General features: G+C 52.4%; 1 protein-coding gene across 1 annotated transcript in view; it reads right to left on the reverse strand.

The window, feature by feature from the left end:
• The window catches only part of TRIM24 (tripartite motif containing 24), a 1617419-nt gene that overhangs the window by 1209719 nt on the left and 392580 nt on the right, over positions 1 to 15120 (reverse strand). Inside the window, exon 6 of the mRNA XM_069628744.1 lies at positions 1305 to 1419. Within this exon, the coding sequence (XP_069484845.1) occupies positions 1305 to 1419 (115 nt within the window). The remainder of the gene's footprint in view (positions 1 to 1304; positions 1420 to 15120) is intronic.

Genomic DNA, 15120 nt, shown 5'->3' on the forward strand with positions numbered 1-15120 from the left:
CGTTGGAGCCATATGGAAGAATGAGTCGACTTCTCGAAGAGCTCCCTCCACCGAGCTAGTCTGTTCTTGAGAGTGCTCGGTGTAAGTGCGTTGCACTCGGTACAACTCTCCCAGCCGTGGTTGGGGCTAAGGCAACGAAGGCAAAGCGCATGGGATCGGGCGTGGGGAAGAGCCCCTCGCAGGCTGGACACCTGCTGAAGCCCGCTGAAGTCGACATGCACCGGGGAGAAGCGTGGTGCCAGAGGATCGAGTACCTCATTGATAAAAAGAAAAAAAGACTAAATAAAGTATCTGGGAAGAGCACGTGGTATTAACAAGGCCGAAAGCAAACCCAGGAGCGCTGGTGAAATCGGCATGTTCCCATCAACGTGGCAAAGGGGACTGGGGAGTGCATGCACCCAGGGCCGCACGCCTCTAAATTTAAAGGGGAAGAAGATTTTTTCGGGTGAAAAAGGTTCTGTCTCACGTCCCTAAAGAGGGATGCCCATTGAGTATGGAGGAAAGGGGACGGGACGTAAGAGTAAATGTGTTAAGACTGTTGTGTAATGCTGAATATACACGTTACACTTAAACATTATTAACCATTTCTTTTTGATTTCATAAAGACTTTCTGAATATTGGTACATGAAATTCAAACTGAAAGTGGGTTTGTATGACAACTTTCTCATTTACCGATCTCATATGGATAACCTATTCTGTTAGATGGTGGAAAAAGGACGACTTTTTTTGTGTAGCTATGCACTGCATTTAATTAACTGGGTTGCTATATTTCTTTAAAAAGATGTATATTTACTTTTTGTATCCTATCTCAGTATATTTTGTAGTATTAGTGTAAATTCTGTCCTTTTGTTCTCTCAACAAATTAGGTTTCTCCGAGTCATTCTCTGATTACAGATGTTATAAACATCAGTTTGTTTTGGTACACTTTTTAAACTCTGGGTAGTTGATTATCCATAACTACACAGCAAAACTATTTGACTGAAAGAACGCTGTTGAACTGATTGATAAACATTCTTTTGCCCCAATTACTACTACATAAGTGACATAGAATATTAAGGGGACGGGCACTTTCACAGTTGCAACTCTCTAAATAAAGCAATCACCATAACCCCAGCCTTCTTGTTTTAAACACTATGTGTGCCACCTATGACTTATATTTTTCCTGCTCTTGAGGAGTTGGAAGGTTTCCTAAAACAATAGAACAAATCAAACACTAGCCAATATATAAAATAAATTCAAACCAATTAAAGTTTGTAAACGATTTCTCATCCATTTAAAACAGTATTCTCAAGAGGATAGCTTACCTCAAGCTGATGCAAAAGAGCTTTTCCCTTTTTGTTGATTTCTACCATCAGTGTAAATATGGCAACTTTAATATCCTGCTCCACTTGCTTTTGGTTTTGGTTAATTTCGTGAATTCTGTTAGGAAAGGAAAAAAGCTGAATCATGCATGAACTTTACACAATTTTGTTATAACAAAGATTCAGTTTTCAGCAATACAATAATGATAAAGAAGTACTCACCATAGTGACTAGAGGACAGGGGTGTGGAATTTAAATTAAAAAAAAAACATGAAATGTCCAAAGGGCAAAACGTTCAGGAAATCTACTTGCCGTGTAAACTATTTGTCATACCTTGCTTGGTCACATTTCGTATAACAAACAAAACATGATTTGCCTGGCTGCTGCCCAAATTTTACTGGAGTACATAGCGCTTGGTGTTTTGGGGAAACCGTAAACAATGCACAAAATAGACTTGTGCAGACATTCCTAGTAGGAATTGGAACGGTATCTTCATTAAAGCACAATTTAGTGGTGAGCTTGAATGTGAATGGGTATTGAATAATCAGAAATTGGAAAAGCGGAGCATGCCAATGCCACTTGAGGTCATGAATGGTATGTACCAGCCTTCCGATCTCGAGCCAGAATCAGAATTATCAGCATTTGGGAAACAAAGCGTTTTCACATAAAAAGTGAATAAGTGGTAGAGCAACAAAGATAGGGTTGCAGTGTGCTTGCTAGCAGAAGTGGCAGTAGAAGGCATGTTTAATTAAGCTCAACTGCCAAGCAAGTATGTTCACCAAAACACATCTCTGAGCACCAAATAAAATGTACCGCCGTAAGAGCAGGTAGGACCAGAGTTTGTCGTATTTCGCAAAAATTTAATTGCACCTGCAGGCAAAACAATGGCAGTTGTCAAATCATGTAAGATATTAAACCGTAATCACAGGTTGTGAATTTGCAGCGAGTGTATCAAGCTTACAGAAAATGCTTGTGGACATTGAACTATATTTTTCTGCTTTACTTCTTTGTTTACTTAAAAATGCTATTGATAGTGGTACCAAAGAAGTAATCTGAAAACAGGTCCAAAAACCTATTGGAAAAAAATCAATCCAGGGAAGCAATAATGGAGTGCACGATTTTCAAAGAAAAACAGCTTTATTACATGCAAATTACAGCGGGGAGGGTCAGTCAGCTCCTTAGAACTGAAAAAAACGCTCTCGACACGCCCACATCGAGTTTCAGTATTTAAAGACAAAACCCACAAAATCTGAATACATTACAAGAATCAAGTACATGTGAATCTCACGTTCCCCATTGGCACTCAAATATTTTAAAATGTAAGGACAGCCTACGCTGCCACGCTCTATTGGTAAGTATATAACCCGTTACCATCCTAAATAGAGCACCCTATGAATGACCTAATAGTGCATTCAGCAAAAACGACTCCATCCTGATTGGCTAAAGTTATACATGTAACATTCACTAATATGCCGGAGTGGCGGCGAGTGGCAGTCTTGCAGTCCTTCACTTGATCCTTGGTCTGCTTTCCCCGTCTACTGTTGGAGGAGGAGTGTTTCCCTACCTCCATAAAGACTCTACTAGTCCGCGGAGCGGATGTGGAGTGGCGGCGAGTGGTAGTCTTGCAGTCTGCATGGCTGCCACAGCTGCTGGAACTGCCCCCTCTCGGACTTCCCCGAGCCAGCAGGAGGAGGTTCGCCAGTTCTGCAGTGCGTGTGTACGTGCGACCCCTGCCAGATCACAGTCAATAGATTCTCTGCTGACAGCAGAAAGACCAAAACAACGCTCAAAAAATGGTAAAGGTGAAGCGGCCGCCAGGGGGCGTCGAATGCTGTCCTAGCTCTGTGACGCTCCGCCGGCACAGCCCAAATCCATAACAATCCTACCATCTTTAAAATGGCCGAAAAAGACAAATGCTGATGGGGGAAGAGCATCTGCGACCCACCCCACCCCCCGAAATCCTGAGAAAAATCGGTACTGTTAGAGGCCCCCACCGCCGTACCAAAGTTTGACCGCAGTCCCGATGGAAGAAACTGCATGACAGGCCCTGCAGGAGCAGAGGGGCTGGATGCCGGGAACCAGGACAGCCCTGTAGGGGCACACTACACAGCGAGGCGGCACATACTTGAGCCCCCGGGACCCCAGCGCAGCCATCTAGGGTGCCGGAGCCCCAGGGAAACCTGACCCGGAGCTCGAGGAGGGGAGGGTGGACCGAGCTGCCCATCCCCCACCGAGGTCAGCAGAATCACCCAGCCCGTTGGAGCCCGCAGCAGGATCACCAGCTTGGAGAGGAAGACACCCACCAGGACCTGCTGCCAGTTGCATTCCAAGGCATCGCCACGCAGCTTCGCCCCCCTCCCCTGGCACCGCCGTGTGCGCTTTGAGCGAGCGGCAGGGCGGCCGGGTCGAGGGGCACCCGCGGGGCTTCAGCCCAACTGAAGGAACGTTTGGGGACTTGCGGCGGACTGGGGGAAGAACGCTGCAGGGGCAGCCACACCAGCTGGGGGAGGGCCCCCCCCGCCCTTCCCTCATCAACAGGAGCTGCCACCAGAGGGAACCGGGCCATTTCTGATGGCGTGATACTGGCCAACCTGCCAGCCAGAGCGGACTGTGCACCAAAGCCACGGGGGAGGCTGTGCTGGGGGGGCGGGACATGCCGAAACAGGGAACAGAGACACTGCGTAGCCACAAAAGGTGTGGAAGGGCAGGCACTGGATCAACAGATCCCTCCAGACCATAAGGGCACGGACACTGCCATATAGGCACAAGAGGTAAGGACACCCCTGCAACCTACGCGGCGGTGGTGGGCTATCAAGACAGGGTGGACGGGGGGTGGAGCAGGCAAGGCTTGGACACGGGCAAGCCCCCCCAACGGCGCCCCCCCACACACCATCCTGCCCAGGGCCGACCAGGCGCAGGCACATACAACAGACCCCCAAGAACGGGGAATCGAACAGTAGACGCTGCCGACACTCCTTCAGCCCAGAGGCGGATTGGGCAAGCTGTGATCCAGAGGGAGGCAGTAAGAAACAGCACAAGGGGGCTGGACCTCACACAACACCAACGGAGAAAAGGCACATAGCCGGAGCAGGGGACCCCCCCCTTAACCACTGGTATTAGAAGGAGACCACAACCCACGTGAGACCCACCACAAACGCTGGTTAACAAGGACGGTGACCCGGAAAAGAAGTTGGGGGCGGGAAAAGGGGGACATTGGTGGGGCGTGTTCGACTAGTGGCACTGTGGGCGGAAATGGTCAAACTGCAAGGAGAGGCCCACTTACAGCAATCAACCCACGGTGATAACGCATGTTCCAGCAAGGACTGCCCCAGGACAAAGGGCAGCGGACCACCCCACAAGATACGCTCCGGTCTGACGGAACACAACTGCATCTTGGACTGCCTTAAAAAGATCACAATGGGGAAGGACCTGACCCGCACAGGGGCAACCCAACATACAATTGACAAATATACAATGAGCAACCCAGCAAGGCTCCCGGGACAGACACATGAGTCGGAAGAGGAGGCAACGAAGGGGGGCATGGACCAAACGCTGTCGCTTACAGACATCATGGCAGCAATCAGCCATTCCAGGACCTTGGTGGAGTCAAAGATCGATGGCCTTGCCTCTGAAGTGTCCTTCTTGAGACAAGACTTAAGGAATCTGACATCCAGGGTAGGCTAAACAGAAGGAACAAGTTACTTACCTGTAACTGTTGTTCTCCAGCATGGGTCTGGTATGGATTCACATGCTCATGAATATTCCCCGTCGTCAGGCCGGGAATCCTCGGTATAGAAAAAAATCAGTATCAGTTTCGTTTCTGATCTGTCTTTCTTAGAAGTAACCAATCACTGGTCTCTGGGTCATACTGCCCCCAGCCAATGACTGCCCTCTCCCTAAGCCCCGCCTGTGGCAGCCATCTTCAGATTTGGTAGCACGTAAAGTGGCAGTATGACCAAGTGAAGAGCCGCAGAGGGGTAGGCGGGAGGGTTTGCATGTGAATCCATGCCACACCCATGCTGGAGAACAACAGTTACAGGTAAGTAACTTGTTCCTTCTCCAGCATGGGGTCTGGCATGGATTCACATGCTCATGAATAAGAGAATACATAGCAGTACACACATGCACAACCATGGGAGGTGGCAACAGGCTCTACATTAAGCAATGCAACAACTCAACATTAAGCAACTCTTACCTCCTCACCAGGTTCACCTTAGGCGAACAGGTTGCGCAGCACTGCTTGGCCGACCCTGGACTCCTCCCTGGAGTCCTGATCGACGCAGTAGAATCTTGTGAAGGTGTGCGTCGACCTCCATGTCGCAGCCCTGCAGATGACCAGCAGGGGAACACCAGACAGGAACGCTGTGGTAGCAGCACTGGTCAAATGGGCTCTCGGACGGCCGGGCAGCTGTCGGTTTGCCAACCGGTGACAGTGCATGATGCAGCCGGAGAGCCATCTGGAAATGGAAGTCTTCGAGAGAGCCTTCCCTTGATTCACAGTCCCAAAGTTCACAAACAGCTGTGACGTCTTCCGAAAACTCTTTGTGGGGTCCACGTAGAACTTCAGCGCTCTAGCTACATCCAGCGAGTGCAAAGTCCTCTCGGCCGGCGACAAAGGCGACGGGAAGAAAACTGGCAACACCAAGGACTCGTTGAGGTGGAAGTCCGACAGCACCTTGGGCATAAAGAATGGGTGTGTCCTCAGCACCACCCTCGTGTCATGAAAAGTCAAGTATGGAGGCTTGCAAGATAGGGCCTGGATCTCTCCCACTCACCGTGCGGAGGTGATGGCCACGAGGAAAGCTGTCTTCCATGACAGGAACTTCAAAGGCGCCGAATGCACAGGCTCGAATGGCGCCCCCATGAGCTTGGTCAGCACCACATTAAGCTCCTACGCCGGGGCAGGAGCCTTCACCGGCGGGAATGATCGGAATAGTCCCTTCATGAATTCTTTCACCGGGCGATGAGACCACAAGGACGCCCGTCCCGTCGTCCTGGTATAACGGGAGATTGCAGCCAGATGTATTTTGATGGAGGCGTGAGCCAGTCCAGCTTTGGCCAGCGACAGTAGGTACGCCAGTACTTGAGGGGCCGTAATCCGCAGAGGGTTAATCTTCTGTGCACGGCACCAGACAGAGAACCTCTTCCATTTATGTCCGTAGCACTTGAGAGTTGAGGACGCCCTGGCCTTTGCAAGAACCTCTCTGCAGTCGGCCGGGATGTCGTACCCTCCAAACTCTAGTTCTGCAGGAGCCAGGCCTGCAAGTTCAGCGACTCCTGGTTGTGGTGAAGAATGGCGCCTCCTTCTCTGGAGAGAAGGTCTGCATCCGTCAGCAGCTTGACTGGTGGGGAGGTTGACAAGTACAGAAGGTCCGGGAACCAGATCTGTCTCGGCCACGCCGGTGCAACGAGGATCATCCTGGACCGGGACTTCTTGAGCTGGTTGATTAGCCGGAGCAGCAACGGCAGCGGAGGGAACGCATAAAGAAATAGGCCGTCCCATGGGGAACGAGAAAGCATAGCCCATGCTCCTCGGCTGGGGGAACGTGCTGGCGAACCTCCGGCACTTGGAATTCGTCGCCGTCGCGAAGAGATCGATTTGGGGTTCGCCTCATCGTCGGAAGAGTCGATCCACTTGATCCTGGCGTAGTTCCCACTCGTGGCACGAGCGCAGCTCCCTGCTGAGTGAGTCGGCGATCGTGTTTTTTATTCCTGCCAGATGAAGAGGCACCAGAAACATCCCTTGGGCGACGGCCCAATGCCACAGATCTTGGGCTTCCTTGGATAGGGCTGGGGACCTGGTTCCGCCCTGCTTCCGGATGTAGAACATCGTGGTGGTGTTGTCGGTGAAGAACCTCACCACCTTGCCCTTGAGGAACGGAAGAAAAGACCCGAGGGCGCAGAACACCGCGCGGACCTCCAAGATGTTCATGTGGAGAGACTTCTCCTCCGGGAGCCAAAGGCCTCTCACGTGAAGATCTCCGGAGTGTGCTCCCCAACCTTCCAGGGAGGCGTCCGTCGTCACCGTCACCTGGTGAGCTGGGGTCTGAAAGTCGGGAGCGGGTACCCCACCACCGGATCGCCTGACGGAACGTCTCGTTGAGAGGGATCCTGTCCTCGAAGCTGCCCGTCGACTGGATCCAGCGGGCGTCGAGGAACTCCTGTAAGGGTCTCATCCGAAGCCTGCAAAGGCGCACCAGATAAATGCAGGAGGAAATCATCCCGAGGAGGGACTTGATAGATCTTACCCTGGCCACGTCCATGGCCAGCAGACGCTGCACCTTGCCCAGAATGGTCCTGGTCCTTTCCTCCGAAGGCGAGGCCAGCCGCGCCACTGTGTCGAGCTTGGCTCCCAGAAACAGGGCGACTTGCGACGGAACCAGGTGGGATTTTGGAAAGTTGATGGAGAATCCCAGGTCCTTGAGCAGCTGGACGGTCTTCGCAGTGTGCTCCACGGCGAGCTCCCTTGTCCTTGCCCGGATGAGCCAGTCGTCCAGGTAGGAGTAGATGTGGATCCCCTGTAGTCGCAGCCACGCCGTCACCGGTGCGAGGCACTTGGTGAACACCCTGGGTGCCGACTTCAATCCGAACGGGAGGGCCTTGAACTGGTAGTGCCGCCTTTGGACCACGAACCTGAGGAACTTTTGGTGTCTTTTTAGAATGGGCATGTGGAAGTAGGCATCCTCCAAGTCAAACGACGACAGGAAATCGCCCTACTCCAGCTGTCCCAGCACATGCTGGAGGGTGACCATACGGAACTTCTGTGGCTTGATGTACTTGTTCAGTCGTCGTAGGACCAGGATGGGGCGCCATCCTCCTGTCTTCTTTTTTACGAGGAAGTACCTTGAGTAAACTCCGGAGCTCCGAAGCCTCTTTGGGACGAGCACGATGGCACCCTTCTTGAGCATCGCCCTTACTTCCAAAAGTAGTTGAGGGACGTGATTTTCCTTCCTGGCCACTGGTGGAACGCGAGGGCACTTCTTCTGAAACTCGAGGGCGTGCCCTTGGGCCAGGGCGTCCAGCACCCAACGGTCGGTGGAGATGGACTCCCACACGCTGAATAATCTCGCCAGCCGGCCTCCTACCGAGGTGCTTCGGCAGGGGCCCGACCCCACGGTCGGTTCAATCTTGTTTGGAGGCCGCCTTGCCTCCTTGACCTTGTCGACGACGGGCACCACCCGACTTGCTGCGTCCCTTGTAGGCTTCCTGGGACGAAGATCTTGCCGCTGGGCGGTAAGTGGAGGAGCCACTGCCGGATCCCTTGGAGGCACCTTGTCTGCCTCCGGAGCTCCGAAAGGACGGCCGTCGTTGTTGGAGCACTCCCAGTGCCCGGGCAGTCTCTGTGTCTGTCTTGATGGCCTGAAGGGACTCATCAACCGCCTTCCCAAACAGGTTGTTCCCGTCGAAGGGCATGTCCAAAACCTTGGATTGTACGTCCTGGCGGAAATCCGTGGCCTTGAACCATCCTCGTCGTCTCAAGCAAATGCCGTTGCCCAACTGACGGAAACCGGTGTCGGCGATGTCCGTTGCCACCGTGACGGCGTGGTCCGAAGCAATCTCCCCCTCCTCTAGGATTTCAAGGGCCTCAGCCCTTTTGGCGTCCGGAAGGAAGTCTTAACAGAGGGGCGATTTTGAACCACAACTCCTTGTCGTAGTGGGCTACGATAGCCAGGGCGTTGGCTGCCTTAATAGTCGTCGCTGCGGATGAGATGATCCGTCGTCCCATCGTGTCCAAGTTCCTGCCCTCGCCGTCCGGCGGGGAAGTTAATGTCGAGGCTGATGCCCCCCCACCTTTCTTCTTTGCCGCCGCCGAGACGACCGAATCCGGGGTAGGTTGTGCCCGAAGGCACAAGGGGGCAGCGTCGGAGACCCGGTACTTCTTCTCGTACCGGTCGCTCTTTGCCGGCGCCGTGGCAGGGTTCTTGAGGAGGGCGAGCCCCTCATCCCAGATGTCATCAAGAAGCGGTACGGCGAGGACCGTCTTCCTTTTAGCCTCGCGCCGTTGGTAAAGGAACCCTTCTTTCTTCTTTTCTTCTGGGCAGAGCTGAAAAAGCTCGGATGCCCTGGAAATCATAGCATGAAAGGATCCAATCTCGTCGGGCGGGGACGCCCGAGCAGGGGGTGACGGGGGACATGTCCCGTCGTCGCCTCCGTCGTCACCTGTACCTGTCGTAGCCGTGTCCGTGCCTGTATCATCCCCCTGGGTATTCGACCGGGAGGAAGGCAGAGCGGGCCGCAGAGGTGGCGTAGGATGCGTCGTCCTCCTCTTATGTGGTGGACTCTCCGAAGGTCCTGGCTCCGGTTCCCCCGTCGGGTCTGGCTCAGGTACCTCCGTCGGGTAAGGGGCAACCTTGTCCTTATCTCTGAGCATAAGGACTGAATCGCTCACAAAATGGCCACCGAGGTGTCCTGCGGCGCCGGAAACGACAGGCGCGAGGGCTCTTGAGCCTTGTCGGCGACACCGACGCTCTCGTCGTCACCCTCGTCGGGATCCCTCCCGATGGGCTGGGCCTCTTCCACGACTTCAATGAGCTCTTCTTCAGAGGTCGTGTCCGTATCCATGATGGCCACCTGCCCCTCCCCCACCTTTTCCAACGAGGACTTCGTGGGGGTCTTCTCAATGGACCTGAAAGACAACTCCCTCCGCGGTGGCACGGAGACTCTGGGTCCTGAGGGCGCCTCCACTGGTGTAGCCTCCACAGGCTGAGCCAGGGCCGCGGCGACATCCTCAATCAAGGTCTTAGCAGGGTGAATTAAGGCCATCGTCACCTTCTGGACGCCTGGGGCCTTCACCTTAGGGGGAGGCTCCGAGCCTCGCTCCCCCTCTGCCGGAATCTTCGAGATCGACCGGGGCCTCTCCAGAAGCTTCGCCGGGTTCTCGGACTTCCTCTTACCCGAGCCAGAGCGTTGGCTCGTGGTTGATGGCGCCGGGGAGGATGCGCCCTGCCTGGCAGACAAGGAGCCTGACCGTTCGGCGCTCCCGGTGCCCGGGAACTCGCGGTGCTTAGCCTTTTGTTGGGCCCCCGTCGCCGGGGCGCCCTCACAGGACTTAGAAGACCGCTCTGACTTTTTCTTCTTCTCGCCTGACGGGCTCTTCCCTTCCAGCCAGTTGGCGAGATGGAGGTGGCGATCCTTCATGGTCCGCTCCGACATGTTCCCACAAAATGCAGTCCTTCTCCTTGTGCGTCTTGTCCTCATGGAGACAGTAGAGGCATAACGAATGCTCATCCTCCTTGAAAACATTCTGAAGCTGGCATCCAGGGAAGCTCCTGAACAGCTTCCCGGGCGTCGAGCTTCCTTTCTCCTGGGCCATGTCCGGGGTAGGCCTCGGAACTTCTGGAATCCTCAAAAAGTGTAACTCGATGAAATCTTCACCCTTGAGGGGCGTAGAAAACTCCGAAACGGATCCCCGTTGATCGGATGTAGAAACGGTGGAGCTTGATGCTCTATTTAACCGAAAAATGAGAAAAATCTCCTGAAAAAGCACGAAAACGCAGCAAAAGCTCGAGAGCTACAGCACGAGGACTCCCAACACTTGAACGTGCGGTAAAAATCTGAGAATGGCTGCCGGAGGCGGGGCTTAGGGAGAGGGCAGTCATTGGCTGGGGGCAGTATGACCCAGAGACCAGTGATTGTTTACTACTAAGAAAGACAGATCAGAAACGATACTGATTTTTTTTCTACACCGAGGATTCCCGGCCTGACGACGGCGAATATTCATGAGCATGTGAATCCATGCCAGACGCCATGCTGGAGAACAACAGATATCTGACACCGAGGACACCGTTAAAAACTTGGGGGAGCGACTGGAGCAAGTGGAACGCAAAATCACCACGTTGGAAAACAGAGCGGAAGACAGCGAAGGGAGGTCCCGCCGCAACAATCTCCGCATACTGAGCCTCCCGAAAGAGGGCCCCTCCATGGAACAACTCCTAGAGGACTGGCTAACAGACCTGATGGCCCCCAAGAAACTTTCAAAAGTTTTCTCTATCGAAAGAGCGTATAGGGTCCCAGCGGGTAGACCGGTCCCGGCCCCCCCCCCCCCACACAGTGAATGCAAGACTAATGAATTATAGGGATCGGGACAGACTCCTGCACATGGCGAGGGTGACCAGCCCGATCACCTACAATGGCAACCGGATAGGATTCTTTCCAGACTATACGAGGGAGGTCCAGAAGTCGCGGCAATCCGATGACTCCATAAAGAAGAAACTGATGCCCTTGGGCATCAAATACGCACTCTTCTTCCCAGCAACCTTCAAAGTGTACTACAACAGCAAGGTACACATGTTCTACAACCTCCGGGAGGCCTGGGAGTGGCTCTAGACACATGTCCTCTCTGCACCGCACCCCCACAGATCGAGAGGAAGCACATCCCGCAAGGACAACGAAGGCAACGCCCAACCCCCGGAGTAGACCGCACTAGTATGCGGGGAGTGTTAGGCAGAATCCTGTGCAGTTCCCTTAGGGAGCACTACAGAAGATTAAGACTACAGGTATGAGCAATAAATCCCCTTTGGCATCAGTCTGTACCACAAAGATTTAGTTGGTAGCTGTGGCTAAGCAGTCAGACTTATCTCAAGAGGGAGATGAACAGTATTCAGGGTTTACACAATAGGACTACAGCACTATGGTACAAGGAAACACTGACCAAAGCTTTGTATTAAAAAAGAATATATATATTTATTTTACACACTTCTAGTTCAACACATAAATCAGTTATTAAAGCAAGTTAAAATCAGTCAAGAAAAGTATACACAACTCCCTAGTTAAATTGTAGACAAGTTTGAGCAAGAGTGAAAACTGAGCAAAACGGCACAGTGAAAACCAAACACAAATGGCACTATCAATTTCTCACAAGGGAGGGAAAGAACAAGTTATACAGGAATATACTCTTAGTCACCCTAGTAAAACTTCCCAATAAGATTGTGAACAAGTTTAGGCAAGGCAGTACTTTAGCATGTATTATACTTGGGTGAAAACCGAGCAAAATGGCACTTCACAAGTTTTTAAAGTGGGAAGGAAAAGGTGGTTATAAGAGTTAGGTGCACCAACACATTTCTAGGTGAGAAGCAATCTAGAGAAGGCAGTTGTAACAGATTTAGCAGAGTCAATAGGCCTGTGCCAGAGTCAGTGGTACAAGGCAAAGTGCCCAGGAGCAAAATGTTCTTGTAGCTGCAGTCAAGTCTTTGTTAAACGATTCGAAAAGGTGGTCGCAGAAGGTGAAAAACAATGTTAGATGATAGGGGCGGCCAACCCAACAGGTAGGTAAAGGATTTAAAAAACCCTTTAGCGCTACCACACGAAAAGGGAGGCCTGGCGGAACAAAGTACCTTAAAATGAAGAAGAGGCTCCTGGGGTGGCGGTAGTTCCTGCAGTTCGGGAGATCCAGCAGAGGAAGAGAGGCTCTCATCATGGAGGAAGGTTCAAGTTACTGCACTGCCCAGGGATGAAACCAGCCTCGGTGCTGCCAAACGAAATAAAAGGTACGCTCCTTTAAATCGCGGTCCGGGTGGACGGGTGCCTGGCTATCCGGTCTCCGAGTGCAGGGCACTGGCGATTCGACCAAGGCAGGTCTGGGAAGGCGACTGGCAAACTGGTTGGCCCCACCAGCTCAAGGGAAGAAGGCTCTTGCAGATGAAGATCTTCTCTCGTCGTGTGGAGAAAAGTGGTGAGACGCTAAAGCAGGGCTTCACCGGTGGTTCAGATGTCTTTGGCTTCTCTCCTCTTCAGCTTCTTAGTTCCACTGGCGACGACTTGCTCTTCCAGTCCTCAGGACCCTGCTTTTATGCAAAAAGATCCCCATTCATACAGCCTAGCTGTCACTCACACAGTGGAGTGGTCATCCTGGCGGGAGACCCTCCAGCCTATCAGGGCAGAGTGCGACATGGGTTGCTGAGGCAACCCTGTCCAGGGGTCCTACTCCCCCTCCCACACAATGGGTCCACCCCAGACTTAGTGGCGCCGAAAGGAGAGCTTCTTGGCAGAAGCCTGCCAAAAGAACGAACAAAGGATCCCCGACCTGGGTTAGGTTCTTAGAGAAAAACACAAGAAAGAATTTATATAAGAGTTCTGGCAAATAAAACCTACCGGAGTAAAGTTAATATAAAAATAAACCAGCGGTATGTTAGAGGCTGTCAGTAAATGTGGTAGCCTCGAACAATGGGAAAATCCCATAGGGAAATGTTCACCGTCGAATATTTACGGTAGTAACCACTGCCACCGCCAGAAACTTTTGCGAGAGGGACTGTACGGTACCCTCTCGAAAATGAACATAAGGGAAAAACTATTAACCCTTTCCAGTACCTCCATAGTAAGATGGGTTGTACTGGTTTTGTTCATAAAGAGTGACTAGTAAAGTCAATGGGGACTTTACATACCCTGGGAGACAGTCAGTCCCAGGGTATGGAGTCTATGTTTGGGGGTCGCTACAACACCCCTGTGTCACTGCACGGAGGGTGCTGTGTAACACATGTGAATAAAGATGGTTCCTATGAGGGTGAGATAAATCCCATAGGCATTAAACACAAAAAATAGCCTAGAACACACATAGCAAATATGCCTAAGAGTGGGAAAAAGAGTCTCACTCTTATCAGGAGGAGAAAAAAAAAACTTAAAATCCAGCAAAGCTGCTAGGGGACTATAGGTAAGGGAAATTAGCCATAGAACGAGAATTCTCCTCAACAGGGAGGCAGGGACAACCGGATCTCCGACTGCACTGGGACCCACTTGAAGTCTGATCGCGCACAGAGAGACCCATAAGACGAACGAGGAAGGACCTCTGCACCGGGCCGCCCCGGCGGGGAAGTCGAGAGGAGAAAGGAACACAAGCTCCGCAGTACTCTAAGTTACACAAGGCTGGGCAGGGGGTCCCCCTGAATCCCCCCGACCCCTCCCCCCCTGAGAAGGTCCTCATGGTTCAATTGGTTTGGGGAACAGGTGCTTCTGGTTGTGGGGGGGAGTGCAGGGTGGGGGGAGTTTGGGGGTTTTAGTTGTTAAGGGGGAGGCCTTAGAGGCACAAGCAGTAACCCCAAATGTCAGAGAAATGAAAGGTCAGCAGAATCTCTACACTGGACCTAGAGGCCGAACCATAGCCCCCACCGACCTACATAATTACACTCAGACAGACATGGCCTATGTTTCACAGTTTAAGGTTTTAGGGTTTGCACACGTGGCACACGGGGTGGATTCTACAGGGGGCACGACAAGCAGGCACTGGGGCCCGAGGCGCCCCATAGCGACAGACACGATAGAGACACAACAGACACACCACATCCTTCCAAACAATCCCAAAACAGCAGACACGCGGACGTAGCCCAGGTGAGACCAACATCCCTGCTGACCTGGAATGTGAATGGCTTGGGGTCTGGCATTAAGCGAAAACTGGTACTTCAGTACTTCAACCGACACTCTCCAGATATTGCATTTATCACAGAAACCCACCCAATTGGCACCAATAGTGGGCTCTTTAGGAAATCCAACTACCCACATACATACCTGGTAGAGTTCTCCAGAGGTTCCAGTGGAGTCATGATCCTTCTGCACAAGCGTGTCCCATTTAAGAACAGAAAGGTGAGAGCGGATATCCGAGGCAGGTCTGTGATGGTACTGGGGGAAATGTGGGGGGAGACCTTGGGCCCGATAGCAGTGTATGCGCCTCCAACACTGACGGCGGAACTCATTATTGAGCTCCAGGACGCAATGCTGGAGGAACGAGCGGATTCATGGGCCAATGGGGGAGACTTCAACAAAGTCATGGAGATAGCTCTGGACAGAACACACTTGGGCAATAGGAAGGCGGACACCCTGACCAGGCTCT

Source organism: Ambystoma mexicanum, chromosome 12 (assembly GCF_040938575.1).
Source record: "Ambystoma mexicanum isolate Mex_15411 chromosome 12, UKY_AmexF1_1, whole genome shotgun sequence".
Classification (NCBI taxonomy): Eukaryota; Metazoa; Chordata; class Amphibia; order Caudata; family Ambystomatidae; genus Ambystoma; species Ambystoma mexicanum.